This window comes from Salvelinus sp. IW2-2015, linkage group LG15 (genome assembly GCF_002910315.2).
Source record: "Salvelinus sp. IW2-2015 linkage group LG15, ASM291031v2, whole genome shotgun sequence".
In the NCBI taxonomy this organism is placed as follows: Eukaryota; Metazoa; Chordata; class Actinopteri; order Salmoniformes; family Salmonidae; genus Salvelinus; species Salvelinus sp. IW2-2015.
Window position 1 is genome coordinate 24231643 of NC_036855.1, and position 21859 is coordinate 24253501.

At 44.7% G+C, this 21859-nt stretch overlaps 1 protein-coding gene across 1 annotated transcript in view; it reads left to right on the forward strand.

The window, feature by feature from the left end:
• The window catches only part of LOC111974013 (smoothelin), an 87200-nt gene that overhangs the window by 29796 nt on the left and 35545 nt on the right, over window positions 1-21859 (forward strand). The window contains 4 exon segments of the mRNA XM_070447043.1: window positions 8337-8385; window positions 8388-8438; window positions 13354-14219; window positions 15203-15248. Of these exon segments, the coding sequence (XP_070303144.1) occupies window positions 8337-8385; window positions 8388-8438; window positions 13354-14219; window positions 15203-15248 (1012 nt within the window).

Here is a 21859-nt window from a genome sequence, read left to right on the forward strand (position 1 = left end):
TACCAACTATCAATCAAAGATCATGTATTTTCATTTTAGAGATACCTCACAAAGCAACTGTTTTTCTATCCCTCTCGATTGCTCTTTCTCACGTCTCTCAGTGTCTGCTCCACACAGACTGGACAAGTAGGCGGGCGCACAATGGATTATGGCCATTGTAGGTAATTACCACGGTTTCTGCGCYAAACTATTTAGAATATTGGCCTGTTGGAATCTACAACTCCCTACTACATTGCACAGTTTGGGCTTGATCTGATTTATCTCTAGAGAAACTGCGCATCGAGCCCCCCCCCAAAACAAACAAAATGGAATTCACCGACGTTGGTCAATTCCTTGTTGAAAAAAGAACAGACATTTTGGTTAATCGCTCAGCACTAAATTATAGTAAATACTTAAGTATTGAATTTGCATATACCCTGCCTATTTCTCTCCCCCATACTCCAATTTGTGCCACCCATAAATTAGAAACCTACATGCCAAGTATAGACCATATATTGTGTTCCCTGCAGGTTATAGAAAAGAGCAGAAGCTCTGAACTCTCTGTTCAGACCCCAGTCCTACCTTCCTACAGGTTATAGAAAATGTGCTATTTTAGTATTTCTGTGGTAGGTTTCCTGATAGGCCTCCACTTCTATGTCAAAGATAATAAAACACAAATACTACAGTAAATACTACAGGGATGTCTGCAATAACAATAGAGTAAACACTACAGTATACTACATTTTGCTAAAACAATACATTACAATAGTATTTAGGGGCTCCCGAGTGCCACAGCGGTCTAAGTCACTGCATCTCAGTGCTAAAGGTGTCACTACAGACACCCTGGTTCGAATCCAGGCTGTATCACAACCGACCGTGATTGGGAGTCCCATAAGGCGGCGCACAATTGGCCCAGTGTCGTCCRGGTTTGGCCGGTGTAGGCCGTCATTGTAAATAAGAATTTGTTCTTAACTTTTTTTTGTATATGCTAGTTTTCCTTTACTACAGTATTTAAACTATAGGTAATTGTAAATACTACAGTGTACTACAGTAAATACTACAGTAAAAATACAGTAAAGTCTGCAWAAACACTACAGTGAATACTGTAGTATTTATACCATATATTATTTATTCCATAGTATACTATAGTACAGGGAAAAAAGTATGGAAATGTATGAACTCAGTACTGTAAGTTGCTCTGGATAAGAGTGACTGCTAAATGACTGAAATCTTAATGTAAAATGTAAAGTACTTGTGGCTATACAGTAACTACGATGTAGCAATGCTTAACGCTCTAGTAGTCTTGTGTTGCTTCCTAACAAAAGGCTTTAAGATTAGTTAGTCACCTTTTGCTCCTTCGTAAACTGTATTTCCTTTAGGTCTGGTTTTGTTTGTCATATATTTTGGCAACATATACTGGATTTAGTATTGTATGCAATTATTGTATGCAACTATGCAATTGTAAGATGTTGGAGGTAACAATTCAGACCACACATCTAGCAGATAAGAATGATTGGTTAGAACAATCTAGAAAGGTTCTATGGTATACTCTGTATGTGGCTGTTCTTGTTCTTGGCTGTCTAGTTGTCAATGTTGGAGTGGGTCCCATATGCATTGGATATCTGAGCCAGTGTCTGTATGTTTGGAGTCTGGCGTTCTAGTCAGGAAGAAGCAATAGCTTTTTTCAGGTCATGGGGTACAATGCCTGCATCCTCTCAGGTGGAGGGGCTGACATGGCCCTCGTGCTGTCAGAGAGGGGCTACAGGTGTGGGTGGATGGGGTGAGGTGATGGGGGCAGACAGACATATCCAGCYCACCAGCTGTGCTCCAGCAGTCTGTCTTGAGTCAGTCTGCTCTGTCTGTAATGGAGCTGTAGCCAACAACAACAGCAGCAACTGGCAGCAGGGCTCCTTCCATACATCACAGGAGCGGATCTCTTTGAGCTGCGCTCAATTGTCCCCAGGCAGATGGAGGCCCCAGATAATGGTCTATAGTTCACATAGRTATACAGTACCAGTCAAAAGTTTGGTCAAACCTACTCATTCCAGGGTTTTTCTTTATTTCTACTATTTACTACATTGTAGAATAATAGTAAAGACATCAAAACTATGAAATAACACATATGGAATCATGTAGTAACCAAAAAAGTGTTAAACAAATCCAAATCTATTTTATATTTGAGATTCTTCAAAGTTGCCACCCTTTGCCTTGATGACAGCTTTGCACACTCTTGGCATTTTCTCAACCAGCTTCATGGGGTAGTCACCTGGAATTTCAATTAACAGGTGTACCTTGTTAAAAGTTAATTTGTGGAATTTATTTCCTTCTTAATGCGTTTCAGCCAATCAGTTGTGTTGTGACAAGGTAGGGGTGGTATACAGAAGATAGCCTTATTTGGTAAAAGACCAAGTCCATATTATGGCAAGATCAACTCAAATAAGCAAAGAGAAATGACAGTCCATCATTACTTTAAGACATGAAGGCCAGTAAAACCTGAAAATGTCAAGAACTTTGAAAGTTTCTTCAAGTGCAGTCGCAAAAACCATCAAGCGCTATGATGAAACTGGCTCTGTGGACCGCCACAGGAAAGGAGACTCAGAGTTACCTCTGCTGCAGAGGATAAGTTCATTAGAGTTATCAGCCTCAGAAATTGCAGCCCAAATAAATGCTTCACAGAGTTCAAGTAACAGACACATCTCAACATCAACTGTTCATAGGAGACTGCGTGATTCCGGCCTTCATGGTCGAATTGCTGCAAAGAAACCACTACTAAAGGACACCAATAATAAGAAGAGACATGCTTGGGCCAAGAAACACAAGCAATGGACATTACACAGGTGGAAATCTGTCCTTTGGTCTGATGAGTCCAAGTTTGAGATTTTTGGTTCCAACAGCCGYGTCTTTGTGAGACGCAGAGTAAGTGAACGGATGATCTCTGCATGTGTGGTTCCCACCGTGAAGCATGGAGGAGGAGGTGTGATGGTGTGGGGGTGCTTTGCTGTTGACACCATCAGTGATTTATTTAGAATTCAAGGCATACTTAAACAGCATGGCTACGTCAGCATTCTGCAGAAATACACCATCCCATCTGGTTTGTGCTTAGTGGGAGTGTCATTTGTTTTTCAACAGGACAATGACCCAACACACCTCCAGGGTGTTTAAGGGCTATTTTACCAAGAAGGAGAGTGATGGATCAGATGACCTGGCCTCCACAATCCCCCGACCTCAACCAAATTGAGATGGTTTGGGATGAGTCAGACCGCAGAGTGAAGTAAAAGCATGGGAATTCCTTCAAGACTGTTGGAAAAGCATTCCAGGTGAAGCTGGTTGAGAGAATGCCAAGAGTGKGTAAAGCTGTTATCAAGGCAAAGGGTGGCTACTTTGAAGAATCTAAAATACAAAATATATTTTGATTTGTTTAACACTTTTTTGGTTACTACATGATTTCATATGTGTTATTTCATAGTTATTATTCTACATGTTAGAAAATAAGTAAAATAAAGAAAACCTGAAACTGATGTAGTGTGTGGTCCGAAACTTTTGACTGGTAACTGTGGTGTGTGTGTGTGTGTGTGTGTGTGTACATATATACAGTGTGTGTATACATATATACTGTGTGTGTGTATATGTATACAGTACACACACACACAGAGCGAGAGAGAAAAGGTCTACGGCAGCAAACTATAGACACACGGAGTGTAGTGATCAGCTGCTGACACATAGTGTATGTCAAAGCAGTGTAGCTCCTTCAAATCTCACATTCAAATTAGAAATATGTATATACATGTTCAAGAATGGAGGGAGTTTTTATTTTATTTCGACTGTTGATGTATGCTTAGTTTTTTGCCAGACACCAGTAGGCCTGCTAGTGGTTATTGATGACTATGTTTATAATGAATGTGCTTGAATTGAGAGAGGATAGCTGAGGTAACCGTTTCCATATGGTAAGGAAAGAGAAGTTTGCACACCTAGCAGCTCAAAAATGTAATTGCATGTATGGGTGAAGGAATGTTGGCAAGAAAAAACTACTTTTGTGGGACAAAAAAATATATATACATTTTTTGGGAGGGGGATTCAGCTGTGCAGCTGTTTCATGCTAAATGTATCTTTTGTCTGAAGTAACATGCCAATTAAGGCAGACTCAGTCATCACAAAAACAATGGAGTATGCCTTGGTCAAAAGAGTGTGTCAAAAGTTAACTTGTCAACCAGGCAACCTGCTAACCTGTAAAGCCTGTCGGATGTTTCCAGTCGAAACTGCATATTTTGGGATGTTTTTGTTCATTTTGGTGTTCGGCAGACTGCGACCTCCTCCGCAAAAAACGTAAAAWTTTTATACAGATTTCTTGATTTATCTTAGCTTAATTCTGACTATTTTGAAGAAGTGTTACTGGCTATGTTGTTGCTACAGTGGCTCAAGGGGGACCAACAACAGTAATAGTGCCATTTTTCAATTGAAGGTCTTTAGGGAGTATGCCTAGAGTTCTTCTAGGTGCAAACCGAACCTATGTATGCGGACGTCTTAAGGGTTGCGATATCGAGAGGAAGGAGAGGGGGAGGGAGAAGGAGGCTTAGAAGGAGCCCTGTGGAGACAGAAGGGGAGGGTGAGGGAAGTGAAGGGAGTGGCCTGTTGGTGGGTGTGTGTGGTATGTAGGATTGTGTGTGGTGACTGAGGGAGTGGAGAGGTAGAGTAGAGGATGTCATGACTACTAGAGTGCGAGCAGAGCGAGAGAGAGAAGACAGACAGACAGACAGACAGGTAGCAGGGCCAGGGAAAGAAGGTAAATGACACATTCTAGTTCTTCCACTCTCACAGACCTAGTTCTCTCTGAATACTTGTCCTTTTTTCAGACTTTTTTCCTCCTTATCAAATTCCATCTACTTCTCTTTACACAATTTGTGCCTGTTTCTTTTTGTTTCTCATTGCGCTGAGACCCGAGGAGCTGCCTCTAAGGTTTAACTGAGGTTTCATTTTGGGATAATTGGGCAGTCATTTAGACCGTTTCTATCAGTTGGTTTCATAAATCCATAGTTAATAGTATACAGGTGTGTMTTTTTTGGTACATTGTTGCAACTTTACAAAATGGTAATGTATCAGATCTGTCTCCATGGCCAGGTGTGTGTTGAATGGAGCAGGTGAGGTAGACCAGACTGAGGGCAGAGACGCTGTTTGTTTACTAATCTGATATGATCATAAACCTGTAACAAACTGATACTAGCAGTTTATGATGACAAGTATAATGGTAAGTAAGATCTGCTGTAGTGAGAGGATGGATGATGGAGAAAGGGGAAAAGAAACCGACACGCAAAGGGAGATAGATGGCAAAAATTGAGAGTTGGAGGGAGGGAGAAACGGCTTTAACTGGACTGTGAATGATGTGTTAGTAAGTGAAAAACGGGAATGAGGCTTATGGGTGAATTCTCTGAGTGTGTGTGATGCAGAAAGGATTGCTACTTCATTCCTGCTAATGTACTTCACTTACTGGAGGTCGGCCGAGTGTGTGGTTCCTCAGGTTTTGCCATGAAGTCATGGAAAAGGACCCTGTCAGACTTCCCTCAGAGAGCCATGCAGAGGAGAGCCTGACCTCATTGCGTTCTGATCTCATTTGCACAATAATGGATTCTGCTTCCTTGGAAAATGTGTCCATTCTAACCCAGGTAGCTGAARTAATCCCTGGTTTAGTTGAGCTGCCTCTGCTCTGCTCTACTCTGGGTGGTGCAGTAATCCGTAGTAGTCTGCCTCTGCTCCGTGCCTGTTTGTTCCGCCTCATTGTTGTTTCTGTGGCTCTGAGGGTTCAGATGAGTCCAGATGGCCCACGCCTTGGCTGTGGTCAGGCCAAAGGACAGTTGTCATGTTTGTGCATTTACGGGCCAGAGCTTTCACAATTAAAATCCTGACCGACCCAAACAGACTCGTGAACCCGTATGATGAGGCCACGAGCACCACAGGAGAGGAGCTCAGCTCTGATTCTGAGGCCTAAGAGCTGATGAGGCCAGGGTGCTGCAGTGGGACTGCCTCGGTTCCACTCTGTCAGGTCTGCACTGTCAGTCTGGGCCAGAGGCCAGTGATGACAGCGTGGGATTGGCAACAGGTCCTGGGATGGGATTATCTTGGGTGTATTCATTAGGTGCAGACCATTGCAAAATGTTTGGTCTGTTTCATGTTTTACAACGGAGACCGTTTACCTCTTGCTAACAGAAGCAAACGGAATAAAACGGAACAAAACGCGGAGGCTCCTATCTGAATTTGTCCAATAGAAACGCAAAACGTTTTCCGTTTGGAGTAAACAGTTTCCGTTACAAAACATTTTGCAACAGACCAAACATTTTGCAAAAATCTGCAACTAATGAATAYACCCCTGCTCTCTCTCTTTCTCTCTCAAACACCACTATCAATGTTTTCCTTCTTTCTGCCTCTGTGAGAAGTATGTTCCCTGTGGTATAAGGGAGCTGTGAAATGATCACTGTCTGGGTGTTTGTCTCCTGTTTGTGGCAGCTGAGGGGAGGAAAGTGAAGAAGAGGGGTAGATGGGGGGGGGGTTATTTCCAGCTCAAACGTCATTATTTCCCCTCAGCTTCTTTGAATGAAGAACCTTCCTCAGGGAGAGAGTATTTTAAAGCAACTTCTCTCATTCTTCTACATTTTTCTCTCTGAGACTTTCTCTGGATTAGCTATTCAGTTTTTTTGGTTTTTGTTGCTATAGTCACATTCTGGTCCTGGCTCATCAGACACAGGCTAACAAGTGATTAAGCTCTCTATCCCTCTCTCCCTCCCTCTATCGCTCAGGTGTGTTTGTGTTGTACCAGGCTTTGTGTTTGTTCACTCCCTCACCTGACACTCTCTCACTTCTCTCTGATCACAGCCTGATTTGATTGACTCTACTCACAAGGCTGTGATTTTTAACCTCCTCAAACTCCTGACACCTTTATCAGCCCCAGGATAACGTACATTAAGCAAATGTGCCGTGTTTGTTTAAAGATGGTGGATTTGAATCAAGTATGCTCCAGGCCTGTGTCTTGTAATTCAGGTGTGTCCCTCCGTAACCACCACCACCACCTGTGTGTGTGTGTGTGTGTGTGTGTGGTGTGTGTTGTGTGTGTGTGTGTGTGTGTGTGTGTGTGTGTGTGTGTGTGTGTGTGTGTTTCGTTACACTAGGTATACATGTATTAGTAGTGGCACTCTGCTGTAATTCTGGCATTATGTCGTTTCAGGGCAGAGTATTTCTCATGATACCCGTTTATAGACCAGTGAACCAGACACAGATCTGGTTTGACTATTCTTGGATGCAATATGCCAAATACCTTGTGGTTATGAAGAAAAACTGGGAAGTTATTTATATATTTCTTAATAAGCGTGTGTAGAAAGCCCATAAAACCACCCAATCCTTTTCCACACAGATGCACTTCAGTGGAGAGGTTTGGGGTGCACTGGAGGGAGAGTGTGGTCGTGTGTAGGAGGGAGAGTGTGGTTGTGTGTGTGTCCGTGCGTGTGTTGGCCTTGGTGTTTGTACAGCTGCTCCTCCTGTAGAGTCTCTCAAGGTCAGGCAGCAGGGGCCTACAGCAGTGGTAGCCTCTACATTGCTCCCTTTCTCTCTCCTTCTGTCTCCACCTCCCATTTCCTTTCCATATGCCGAAACGTTGTGCTCTCGATTCTACCGTCTCCCTCCTACTGTGTCTTTCCTCTCTCATGGCAGATTTTGAGGCCCTGTGTGTTTCTCATGTCTGGGCTGGCTGTGCAGTGTGTACTGCTCTGTCTGTACTAAGGACCAGATGTTACTAACACGGCAGCCCAAGGTGGAGGAGTGAGGAGTGAGGGGTCAGAGAGGTCAGGCAGATGCTAACCCAACCCAGCACAGTTTAATCATTACCCCCAACAGAAGGCCAAGTCCATACAGCTGGCTCACTAACTCCCTTGGTGTATTATGGGATGGTTGGTTGGTTGATTTACCTGCCTGGCTCTCAAGTGTGTTGTGCTGCGCTGTGTCTCTCCCGGGGTGAACAGGGACAGGGTAGAGGCAGCCAACAGCTGTCTTATCATCTCATCCGTAGGCAGGGCCTCATCATGGCCTCTCTTTTGATGAGCGTTTGACCCTGACACACAACACTGTTCTGATTGGCCTATACAGACAGAGAACTTTGTGCACCTGATGGTACAACATATCTTCTGATCAGACCACTGAGAGGGATGGGATGGGTTCAGCTCACTGTTGTAGCTGGGCTGACTGACTGTGTTCTGTCTATGTCATACTGCCTGTGAAAAGAACTAAATGCCCTCGTCTCGACTCCGTTGTCTCTGCATTGATGCGATGATGTATTGAAAAGCACCGAGTGTCTCTGATTTACTGTGTTGTTTCTGCAGGACACAGAGAGGGAGAGCTTTGGCGAGCGAGAGAGAATCAAGTCACAGATCCGGAGCTGCGCAGCCACCAGACGCAGCAGGGCAGAGAGCTACATAGGACAGGTGAGCAACGTCAAAGACCATCTGAATGAGTGGTTGACTGTTCCTTTCTCTCAGCCTGTCCATAGGTCACACAACACACACACACACACACACAACACACACACACACACACACACACACACACACACACACACACAACACACACACACACACACACACACACACACACACACACACACACAGAGGTGCACTCAGAGACATACAGTTTATATGCTTCCTGCCATTTAAATCTCTGTTATATATATGACATGCTTTTATGATCATGTTTGCATTAGTTTAAGGGTCAAGTTTGGATAGGCAATTCTACTTAAACACAACATTGATTGAAATAATTTCCAGTATTTCCACACTTATGCGCTTAGATGCAATTTCCTCTGGCCTCCAAGTGAAAATAGCCAGCCAATAGAGCCATTCTGCTGTAGGGGATGGGAGTGGAGCTGAGGCGGTCGGTCGGTCACATTGGTTTAGCTCCTCCTTTTTATTTTGAGGTTAGAGGCACCACGGTCATGGGACTAACACTGGTTTTGGGTGTGTAGTCATTTCATTAACCACTGTTAGCAAACACAGTGAATGCTTTACTGTAGGTGTGCTATTTTCATCCATGACCTTTTGACTTGTACACCCACTCCCTACACAAAGTGATCGAAATGTAAATGTTTAAATGAGAAAGGACCGATAAAAGGGCTAGAGTGAAAGAGCAGGATATAGGAGAGAGGAATAGTTGAGTGAAGCATGCAGTAGAATAGATCATTTGTTTACGCCCATACTGATTTGAATACCTGAATGTAAAGTGAGTATTTGTTGAACAAATATACCCGCCTCTAATACTTAAATCATTGTATGCGTCCCAAATAGCACCATATTCCCTATATAGTGCACTACTTTTGACCAGAGCCATACGAGCCTATGAGAATAGGGTGCCATTTGGGACGCACACCGTGTGGTCTGGCCTGCCCTTGGACCTCAGCATCCCACTCATCAGCCAGTGTCTGGTAGTAGTGGGGTTATGAGACGGAAAAGGAATATCATCTGTTCAAGGGGGAACCCACAGCCAGTAGTGATACCTCTGTTATTTAAACCACATACCAGAACTAGAACAGAATCCTTTCTTGACATGGACCAGAAACACCCAGCTCTCCTTGCTCTGCCCTCGCCCTACAATTTGTACCGGGTTGAAGTCAGGGCCAGCAGCTGGCAGGAGCAGACCTCCACAGAGCAGAAGGATTGAGGGTAGGAGCTGTTTGAAATGGACGCTGATACACAAAGACACAGGAAGTTAGAGGCTGGGAACAAACAGGATAGGGTGGGGTGGGTTCGGCCAGTGGCAAGGGGGGTGAGATGTCCTTTTTAACAGAGAGAAGTGGCTAGAAAGAGAGAACTAAACTTTGAGTGACAGGGAGCCAGACTCCTCAAATTTGAACTTGACACTGAAAAGACTGCTTTTGTTGTTGTTGCTATTTAAAGAAGGGTTAGTGCTCTCTGCATTATGCACTAGTGTGGTTATTTAAAACCATTCTCCAAGAGCAGTAGGGGTTTTCCGAGAAACCCTCACAACAGGGAACAATGGACTGGACACAATGATTTACAAACATCATCCCTTTAACTATAGTTCTCTTTTCATTGGAGTTGACTGGGGCCTTCATTAGATCACGTGGTCTATTTTATAGGGCCTCGTGAGAAAGGCAGCCATGTTGTGACTTTTGAAGTGAATGCATATAATAAGCACGTTTCTTATTCAGACCCCAGTCTATAACTATTTAATCAATCAATCAAGTGAACCTCATCCTGCTCCTGGCTCTGGGAGGCCTTTCGAGGGTCTTGAAAAGGCTGCGGAGGCTGTGGCGTCTTAGGCCAGAATGGGGCTTTCCCTCACTAATTTGGTTTGTAAATGACAGACCTGCACGCTTTGTGAACTCTGGATCGGACACATAGCTAGGGTATGCAGAGATGTGTTATCATACAATGATGTGTCTCTTGTAAGGACACTGTGATTTTCCACTCTGTCGGTGTCTTTTATGCAGCTTGTCTGTGGTCCCTGTACAGCCACCCAGAGTTAAAGGCACTGAGCAGTGAGCATCACAGGGTATGAGGTAGGTTGGGAGAGCAAGAGACGGAGCGAGGTAATCTGGATCTTGGAGGGGGAGGATGTGGGCACTGCAGTGTTGTTTGGAGTGTGGTTTCCTGATGAATGGAGGAGGAATGGAGGATGTTGGATAGGGACCGGGGGAGGGGAAGTACTTATCCTAGTCTCTATTTCACCCCCCCACTTCCCCCTACACTTCCTACTGCTCGGTTACCACCTACTGTTGTGACGCTTTCTCTCTCACATACGAACACGCACACGTAGACATCTGGTCCAGGAATTGAGTCAGACCTGGAGGAAATGCCTCCATCCTATTATGTCTCCATGTGTCTCCTCTCGTATACACAGTGACGCTCACGTCTCTCCCACGCTCTTGGGGATTTGGCATATGCAGAAACCTTTCATATCCATCAGCAATCCACAAGTTCTTCAGCAACCAACCTCTCACGTGACCCCACATTCCATATTTTTTTATGTTCGGTCAGAGAAACAAAAAAAATGCAAGAACAGAATTGTACAGAGCAGAGTTGTATTTCCATAGTGTTCCTCTGCACTATAATCAAATTACATTTTATTGGTCACATACATATGGTTAGCAGATGTTAATGCGACTGTAGCGAAATGCTTGTGCTTCTAGTTCCGACAGTGCAGTACAGGAGAGGGCTGAGAATGCACCCTTGTGGGGCCCCAGTGTTGAGGATCAGCGGGGTGGAGATTTTGTTTCCTACCTTCACCATCTGGGGGCGGCCGTCAGAAAGTCCAGGACCCAGTTGCACAGGGCGGTGTCGAGACCCAGGGTCTTGAGCTTAATGACGAGTTTGGAGGATTCTATGGTGTTGAATGTGAAGTTGTAGTCAATGAACAGCATTCTTTCATAAGTATTCCTCTTGTCCAGATGGGAAAGGGAAGTGTGATTTGCAATTGCGTTGTCTGTGGACCTATTGGGGCGGTAAGCAAATTGGAGTGGGTCTAGGGTGTCAGGTAGGGTGGAGGTTATATGATCCTTGACTAGTCTCTCAAAGCACTTCATGATTACAGAAGTGAGTGCTACGCGGCGATAGTCATTTAGTTCAGTTACCTTAGCTTTCTTGGGAACAGGAACAATGGTGGCCATCTTGAAGAATGTGGGGACAACAGACTGGGATAGGGATCGATTGAAAATGTCCGTAAACACACCAGCCAGCTGGTCTGCGCATGCTCTGAGGACGCGGCTAGGGATGCCGTCTGGGATGGCAGCCTTGCGAGGGTTAACACGTTTAAATGTTTTACTCACGTTGGCCATGGAGAAGGAGTGCCCACAGGCTTTGGTAGCAGGCTGTGTCAGTGGCACTGTATTGTCCTCAAAGTGAGCAAAGAAGTAGTTTAATTTGTCTTGGAGCATGACGTCGATGTCTGTGACGGAGCTGATTTTATTTTTGAAATCCGTGATTGTCTGTAGACCCTGCCACATACGTCTCGTGTTTGAGCCGTTGAATTGCAACTCTACTTTGTCTCTATACTGAAGCTTTGGTTGTTTGATTGCCTTGCAGAGGGAAAAACTACACTGTTTGTATTCGGTCATGTTTCCAGTTGCCTCGCCATGATTAAAAGCGGTAGTTTGCGCTTTCAGCTTTGCGTGAATGCTGCCATCAATCCACGGTTTCTGGTTAGGGAAGGTTTTAATAGTCACAGTGGGTACAACATCTCCGATGCACTTGCTAATAAACTCACTCACCGAGTCAGCCTATACGTCAATGTTATTGTCTGAGGCTACCCAGAACATATCCCAGTCCACGTGATCGAAGCAATCTTGAAGCGTGGAATCCGATTGGTCAGACCAGCGTTGGATAGACCTGAGCACCGGCATTTCCTGTTTTAGTTTCTGCCTATAGGATGGGAGCAACGAAATGGAGTCATGGTCAAATTTGCTGAAGGGAGGGCGGGGGAGGGCTTTATATGCATCGCATTCAATATGCTGATAGAATTTAGGAAGCCTTGTTCTCAGATTAGCTTTGTAAAATCCTCAGCTACAATAAATGCATCCTCAAGATATATGGTTTCCAGTTTACATAGAGTCCAGTTCTTTCAGGGCCGTCAAGGTATCTGCTTGGGGGGGGGGGGGTATGCACGGCTGTGACTATAATCGAAGAGAATTCTCCCAATGTGGACAGCATTTGATTGTATGGAATTCTAAGGTCAGGTGTTGTTATGATTACACCATGAGTTGTTACTAATAAGGCATACACCCCCGCCCTTCTTACCAGAGAGATGTTTGTTTCTGTTGGCGCAATGCATGAAGAAACCTGGTGGCTGTACCGACTCTGACAACATGTCCCGAGTGAGCCATGTTTCCGTGAAACAGAGAATGTTACAATCTCTGATGTCTCTCTGGAAGGCAACTCGTGCCATATTTTCATCCACCTTGTTTTCTAGAGATTGGACATTGGCGAATAATATACTCGAAAGCGGTGGATGGTGTGCTCGCCTTCTAAGTCTGACCAGTAGGCCGCTCCGTCTGCTTCTCCTGCGGCGACCGCGTTGTTTTGGGTCGGTCTCTGAGATTAGATTCCATGTCCAGAGTGGAAGTCCGAACAAAGGACCCGCTTCGGGAAAGTCRTATTCCTGGTCGTAATGTTGGTAAATTGACGTCRCTTTTATATCCAATAGTTCTTCCTGGCTGTATGTAATAACACTTGAGATTTTCTGGGCTAACAATGTAACAAATTACTGCATAGTTTCCTAAGGACCTGAAGCGAGGTGACCATCTCTGTCGGCGCCATCTTGCACTCCAACTAGATCATGGGTATGTACCACTGTGTCCACTCACTGTATTGTGGTGGTTGTGTTCCGTAGGCTCCAACTCAGGCATGGTTCTGGTTCTGGACCCCCTGGTGAGGAAAGAGGTCTCCAGCCCTCTGCTGAACCATCCAAAGAGCTGGGACCCTGTGACATCATCAGAGCTGGATGTGGTCCTGTCCCACCGCCAGTGCTCTGATTCGACATCCTCGGACCACACCCTGGCCTCCAGGCCCCGTCTCGACTCAGGAGCCTCAGAGAAGAGCCTGGGTCTGGGCTCAGCCTTCAGAACCAGGGTAGACTCAGGAGCGTCAGAAAAGAGCCTGGGTCTGGGCTCAGCCTTCAGAACCAGGGTAGACTCAGGAGCGTCAGAAAAGAGCCTGGGTCTGGGCTCAGCCTTCAGGACCAGGGTGGACTCAGGAGCATCAGAAAAGAGCCTGGGTCTGGGCTCAGCCTTCAGGACCAGGGTGGACTCAGGATCGTCAGACAGAAGCCAGTGTTCAGTCCACAGAGGCAGACTGGACTCTGGGGCCTCCGAGTCCCGCTTCAGACCGAGACTAGACTCTGGCACGTCAGACTCCAGCACGGAACCGCCAGCCCCTCTAGGCTCTGAGACCTCTGACAGCACAGGGCTGCTGTCACGGAAACGACGGGACTCTGGGACTTCTGACCTGAGCGTGGGTGGGTCTTCTGTTGAGCGGGGCCGTGTGGAAGAGCCAGAGGTGACCATGAGTAGCTCCTCCTCCAGCACAGATTCAGAGGCTGAGAGCACCAACCACCATTCAGCCCAACCCCGCCAAGACCGCTCCACTACCAACTGTGATCAGCCTGATGGGGCCGTCCTATCCAGGAAAGCCTCAGACTCCCACAGTACCCTGCTCAATGGCAGTTCCAAGGGAAGAGGAGACATCCAGGAACAGAAGGTACACTCTTGTTTAATCTTCCAGGGTGATGCTTGCTGGTCTGATCTGCTGTGTCTCTAGGTAGAACAGGAGAATATATATAGGTATATGTACACCACTAGAGGGGGATGTTGAGCAATGATGATGAGGCTACAATGTTCGCTCACTCTCCTAGTGTACCTCTCCTACACCTCTCTGATTCAGAGGGCTTGGGTTAAATGTGGATGACACATTTCAGTTGAATGCATTCAGTTGTGCGACTGACTAGGTATCCCGTTTCCCTTTCCTTCCATCCCTCCCTCTATTTTGAAACACCAGTTCTCAGTACCTTCATCATGTCGGCAACTATAAACATCTCATCTTTCTCTGTATGTCTTTAATAGCTTTGATAAGCTATGGTTAATTTGCTACACAAATAAACTCAGCACTTCAGAGCCGGGACCAAGTCCTTTGTTGTGCTCAACTGGTTCTGGTTCCCCTCAGATCTCTGTCTCCCTCACCTGCTGTCAGAGGGAGAGCCGCCGGGGCTGGCTAGAAACAGCCAAACACACAGGCAGGGGAATGCTGCAGCATTCTGAGTCTCTCTCTATTGTTTGCTCAAAGCCCTCATCAGGGACTTGGGTCACCATGACACCACGTAGTCGCCCTTATCGGGAGTGTTTACCCAACACAGGCTACAGGCTCTTTTATAGGGCCCTGCAATATAATATGCTTGTCTTCTGTATGTTTACATTACGCTGTGGAAGTTCAGGCACATCGTGGCCCCATGGCCCCTTGATCAGCCCAAAAAAGAACAGAGACACAAACTTGTCTCCCTCGCTCGAAACACTGTTACATAATGCAAACACTACCCTGGTCACCTGTATGTGTGTTCACGTGGTTGTCACCATGACCAGTCTGATCCTCCCTGCCCCCAGTGCCTTGCCATCCCATGGATCTGCACTATTGCCCTGTGATGTTTTACTGTGTTTTATTTTCATCTAAACTCTCTCTCTCATTTTCAGGTCAGAGATACTTTATTCACTACTCTCAGCAAAGCAAGCGATGCAGGTGAGCATGTTTACAGATAAAAAAAACGAATCTATGTGTGTACAGTGCCTTTAGAAATGGATCAAATATATTGTTGTCACCCATTTACACACAATACCCCATCATGCCAAAGTGAAAAGATGTTTTTAGAAATATTTGCTTTTTGAAAATGAAATACAGAAATATCTAATTTACATACTGTACCTATTCACACGCCTTTGCTATGACAGTCCAAATTGAGCTGCATCCAATTTCCTTTGATCATCCTTGAGATGTCACTACAACTTGAGTCCACTTTTGTCCAATTCACTTGTTTGGACATGATTTAGAAAGAAACACACCTGTCTATATAACGTCCCACTGTTGACAGTGCATGTCAGAGCAGAAACTATACCATGAAGTCCAAATAACTGTCCATAGAGCTCCAAGATATTATTGTGATGAGGCATATATCTGGGGAAGGGTATAAATCAATTTCTAGAGTGTTGACAGTTTCCAAGAGCACAGTGGTCTCCAGCATTGGGAAATTGAAAAAATACGGAGCTACTAGACTATGCCTAGAGCTGGCTGTCCGACCAATCTGAGAAACCGGGAAAGAATGACCTTTTTCAGGGAGGTGACCAAGAACCCAATGACCTCTGTTGTAGTCAGTTTCTATATTTCTTTGGTTATGCAAATATTTGTTTATTATACAACGGGTGGGTCTAATCCTAAATGCGGAATGGTTTAAACCGCATTCCAGCCGGTGTCTATTCCACAAGTTACCACTGGATAAATCTATGACGTTTAAAATGCTTATTTACTCTGTTCCATCTGACTGCGCAATAAACTGTTTTATCAGCCCAGACAGGCAATTTATAAACTTGATCTCCACCATAAAAACCATCTAGACATTATCTCACATTTTTTTAGGCTAACATTTAGTTTTCAACAGCGGAGATTTGTATAAACCTTGCTGTCTGTCCCTCCGACATTTGCAACATTCTTTCAATATTCTAATTAGATCTCCAGCTTTCGCACAGTAGTAATAAACATGTCGAGAGTCGGGATGAGACAGACAGGCAGGCAGCTTTTCTCAGCCAGGCGAAATCATGAATTGGCCACATTTTTATGGATATATACAAAGAAATATCAATAGAAAACAGGTCAAATGAAACAAAGTGCAGCTAGTTTGCAGTCTTTGTAGCTTTAGTTTTAAGTGATTTTGTTAGCTGGTTTGTTTGGTAGATCCTCTTAAAAACCGTGTCCCGACGAGACAGCCCATTTTCTATGCCAGGTGAAATCATGCCTCATTATCTCATTGTTATGGATCTATCCAAATAAATGTCACTAGAAAACAGATTATGCAAATGTGGCTACTTTGTTGTTCTGGCTGCACTGTTTGACGTGACTGTAAATTAGCCGTAGTTGGCTAGCTAGCGAGGGATAAGAACGTTGCCAGCCAGTAACGTTATGCCAATAGAACATTTAGAATTAACGGCTGGGTCGCGTCCATATGTAAATCATTATTTTAATATGTTGGTAACCCGTTGTAATAAAAGTGATAATGCCCTCAAAGCTGGTGTTTGGAGGATAGATACCTTCATAGGATGCCACCTTTCCAACAAGTCAGTTCGTCAAATTTCTGCCCTTCTAGAGCTGCCCTTGTCAACTGTAAATTATGTTATTGTGCAGTGGAAACGTCTAGGAGCAACAACGGCTCAGCCGCGAAGTGGTAGGCCACACAAGCTCGCATAATTGGACTGCTAAGTGCTAAAGCCCGTAGCGCATTCATTTTTTTGTCCTCGGTGGCAGCACTCACTRCCGAGTTCAAAACTGCTCATCTGGAGCTTCATGAAATGGGTTTCCATGGCCGAGCACACAATCCTAAGATCACCATGTGCATTGCCAATCGTCGGCTAGAGTGGTGTAAAGCTTGCCCAACATTGGACTCTGGAACATTGGAAATGCATTCTCTGGAGTGATGAATCACGCTTCACCATCTGGCAGTCCGATGGACAAATCTGGGTTTGGAGGTTGCCAGGAGAATGCTCCTTGCCCAAATGCATAGTGCCAACTGTAAAGTTTGGTGGAGGAGGAATAATGGCAGGACAGAGTTTGGGAAACCCTGCTTTAGAGACCTTCACCAATCTGGGCTTTATGGTAGAGTGGCCAGATGGAAGCCACTCTTGAGAAAAAGGCACAAGTTTGCAAAAAGGCACATGAAAGACTTTGAGAGCATAAGGCAAAAGATTATGTGGTCTGATGAGAAATGTTATTCTTGGGCCTGAATGCAAAGCGCTATGTCTGGAGAAAACCAGGCACAGCTTATCACACGTCTAACACCATCCCTACCGTGAAGCATGGTGGTGGCAGCATCATGCTATGGGGATGCTTTTCAGCGGTAGGGACTGGGAGACTGGTAAGAAGAGAGGGAACAATGAATTGATGAGAACCTGCTTCAGCGTGCAAACAACCATAGACTGTGGCAAAGATTTATGTTCCAACAGGACAATGACCCCAAGCATACAGCCATAGCAACGCTGGAATGGCTCCAGAACAATAATGTGAAAGATCTTGAGTGGCCCAGCCAAAGCCCAGACTTGAATCCCATTGAAAATCTGTGGAGAGACTTGAAGATTGCTGTTCACTGCCGCTCCCCATCTAATTTAACAGAGCTTGAGGAATTCTGCAAGGAAGAATGGGAGAAAATCCCCAAATCCAGACATGCAAAGCTGATACAAACATACTCAAGACGACTCAAAGCTGTAATCGACGCCAAATATTATTCTACAAAGTATTGACTCAGGGGTGTGAGTACTTATGTAAATGAGATATTTATGTATTTCATTTTAAATATATTTGCAACAATTTCTAAAAACATGTTTTCACTTTGTCATGGGGTATTGTGTGTAGATGTGTGATTTCTTTTTTCTCATGAATTTTGAATTCAGGCTGTAACACAACAACATTTGGAATAAGTCAAGGGGTATGAATACTTTCTGAAGGCAYTGCAAGATCATGGATTTTTTGTCCTGTATACTTTGTAAATTAATCGTTAGGGTGAAATTGGTGGACAATGTGCACAATTATCGATATATTTTATACTAGTTATCGTACAAATAATTATTTAAAGTCCCACCCATGGCTGCACCTCTGCCCAGTCATGGGGAATCCATAGGTTAGGGCCTAATGATTTATTTAAATTGACTGATTTCCTTATATGAACTGTAACTCAGTAAAATCTTTGAAATTGTTGCATGTGGTGTTTATTTTTTATCAGTACCTGACCAAATTCACATAGAAATGTGTGTTATATATATACACTGCTCAAAAAAATAAAGGGAACACTTAAACAACACAATGTAACTCCAAGTCAATCACACTTCTGTGAAATTAAACTGTCCACTTAGGAAGCAACACTGATTGACAATAAATTTCACATGCTGTTGTGCAAATGGAATAGACAACAGGTGGAAATTATAGGCAATTAGCAAGACACCCCCAATAAAGGAGTGGTTCTGCAGGTGGTGACCACAGACCACTTCTCAGTTCCTATGCTTCCTGGCTGATGTTTTGGTCACTTTTGAATGCTGGCGGTGCTTTCACTCTAGTGGTAGCATGAGACGGAGTCTACAACCCACACAAGTGGCTCAGGTAGTGCAGTTCATCCAGGATGGCACATCAATGCGAGCTGCGGCAAGAAGGTTTGCTGTGTCTGTCAGCGTAGTGTCCAGAGCATGGAGGCGCTACCAGGAGACAGGCCAGTACATCAGGAGACGTGGAGGAGGCCGTAGGAGGGCAACAACCCAGCAGCAGGACCGCTACCTCCGCCTTTGTGCAAGGAGGAGCACTGCCAGAGCCCTGCAAAATGACCTCCAGCAGGCCACAAATGTGCATGTGTCTGCTCAAACGGTCAGAAACAGACTCCATGAGGGTGGTATGAGGGCCCGACGTCCACAGGTGAGGGTTGTGCTTACAGCCCAACACCGTGCAGGACGTTTGGCATTTGCCAGAGAACACCAAGATTGGCAAATTCGCCACTGGCGCCCTGTGCTCTTCACAGATGAAAGCAGGTTTACACTGAGCACATGAGCACATGTGACAGAGTCTGGAGACGCCGTGGAGAACGTTCTGCTGCCTGCAACATCCTCCAGCATGACCGGTTTGGCGGTGGGTCAGTCATGGTGTGGGGTGGCATTTCTTTGGGGGGCCGCACAGCCCTCCATGTGCTCGCCAGAGGTAGCCTGACTGCCATTAGGTACCGAGATGAGATCCTCAGACCCCCTGTGAGACCATATGCTGGTGCGGTTGGCCCTGGGTTCCTCCTAATGCAAGACAATGCTAGACCTCATGTGGCTGGAGTGTGTCAGCAGTTCCTGCAAGAGGAAGGCATTGATGCTATGGACTGGCCCGCCCGTTCCCCAGACCTGAATCCAATTGAGCACATCTGGGACATCATGTCTCGCTCCATCCACCAACGCCACGTTGCACCACAGACTGTCCAGGAGTTGGCGGATGCTTTAGTCCAGGTCTGGGAGGAGATCCCTCAGGAGACCATCCGCCACCTCATCAGGAGCATGCCCAGGCGTTGTGCACACACACTACTGAGCCTCATTTTGACTTGTTTTAAGGACATTACATCAAAGTTGGATCAGCCTGTAGTGTGGTTTTCCACTTTAATTTTGAGTGTGACTCCAAATCCAGACCTCCATGGGTTGATAAATTTGATTTCCATTGATAATTTTTGTGTGATTTTGTTGTCAGCACATTCAACTATGTAAAGAAAAAAGTATTTAATAAGAATATTTCATTCATTCAGATCTAGGATGTTATTTTAGTGTTCCCTTAATTTTTTTGAGCAGTATATGTCATTCTTATCTAAGAAGCGGTAGATCTGTTTTATGTGCGCTATTTCTATACTTACCGTTCTTACATTTTTGTTTTTGCCTTTCAATTCTGGTTTTGGACACCAGCTTCAATCAAAATACAATATTTTTGGTTATAGAAAATATATTTCAGTGGTTTAGATGGTACAATGATTCTCTACACTGTACTTGCTTGTTTTGCCACAGAAACTGAAATTAAGCRAACTATTAGAATTTTAGCCACCAGGAAATGGCAGAGCGATTTCTGCATAGTGCGTCTTTAAAATATTTCTGAGATATGTGATGTAGTTGTTTATTTTCTCAAGCCTAAATGGTCAACAATGTTTTTTTTGTGTGTGTGTACTCTTATAATTTATTGGACTGTACAAAATGTTCTGTACATTGTGCCGCAGTAAAAGGGGTGTCCATTCTACTCAGGAGCACTTCTAGTTTCCAAATCCACAGAGTTTACACCCCAGTCATCGCTGCTAATTTTGCGGCCCGTAAAGCCCCCATGCAGTCTTTTTAATTGTWTTTTTAAATGATCACTCTGTCTAATAAATCATTCTGTGTGTTTATTTCATGAAAACAACTCCAATATATATATTTTTATCATTTATTTCCCTTAGCCTCTTTTGGCCATTGGAATGCTCAGTCTGATCATGTGGGAGTTAGGAAACTAATTTGAAGATATTTACATACTCAGCCCTGATTTTGTCATTATGGGGTATTGTTTGTAGATGGGTGAGAAACTAAATCTATTTAATCCATTTTGAATTCAGTTTGTAACAAAACAAAATGTGGATTGAGTCAAGGGTTATGAAATACTTTCTGAAGGCACTATAGATGTAATAACCTAACATTTAAAGTGGGAGCCAGCCAGGATCTGTGCCTCATTACTTGTGCTTTACTGTTAAACTCAACCGGCAGTGTTGATAACATCACACCAGAGGACCTGTGAGCTGGAAGCCCTTAGTGCTGCTGAGTTATAGCTGTTCCTCTAATATCAAGACGCCCTGCTCCCTAAGTCCTATCAGTTGAATGGCTTCCTTTCGAAGGAGCCTTCCAGGGCCAGCATGGCCGTATAGGGCCTTTCATACAGGGGAGGGTGAGGGTGCACCACTAGAGGACTGGATAGAGATAGAATATGGAAGATACGAGTGCACAGGATCGTCTGTGTGTGTGTGTGTGTGTGCACGTTTGTCTTTTAACTCTCTATCCCGTGTAAACTGGTCTGTGTCCGCAAATGTTTTGCCTCCATAAGGGAGACGTTGTCTTTCGCTCCCTAGTGCTTCTTTATAATCTCCTCTCTGTGGCCCCACTGCTCCTAAAAGCTTGTGATTCTCAAGCACACTAAATCGAGATTATTAAGCGGGAGGGAACTTCCCTAAATGAGTGTGGAGCTTTTCCCTATATGTGATGAAAGCAGACCATCATTTTACTGTACATAAAGTAGCAGGAATCCAGAAACACTCAGGCAACCTAGACATCTGTCAGCTTATGGCCAAAGCTGATGCACTAAAAAAAGAGGGAGAATGAGGGAGGGCGAGTGAAGAAAAGGAGGGGGGCTGGAAAAAGGAAGATAGAGAGAGGGAGTGTGAGAGAAGGGAAATAAAATAAAGGGATTTGCAGAGAGCTTTAGGATGAGGAGACAAAGGCAGTGAGTGTGCTGCTTTGAGTTTTGGGGATTTTAGTCATGTTGCCCTGCTGAAGACTTTGAAATGTTTCCAGCCTTTGTGTGTAAGCTGTACCGGGGAGCTGGGTAATTAACTACTGACTTTGTAT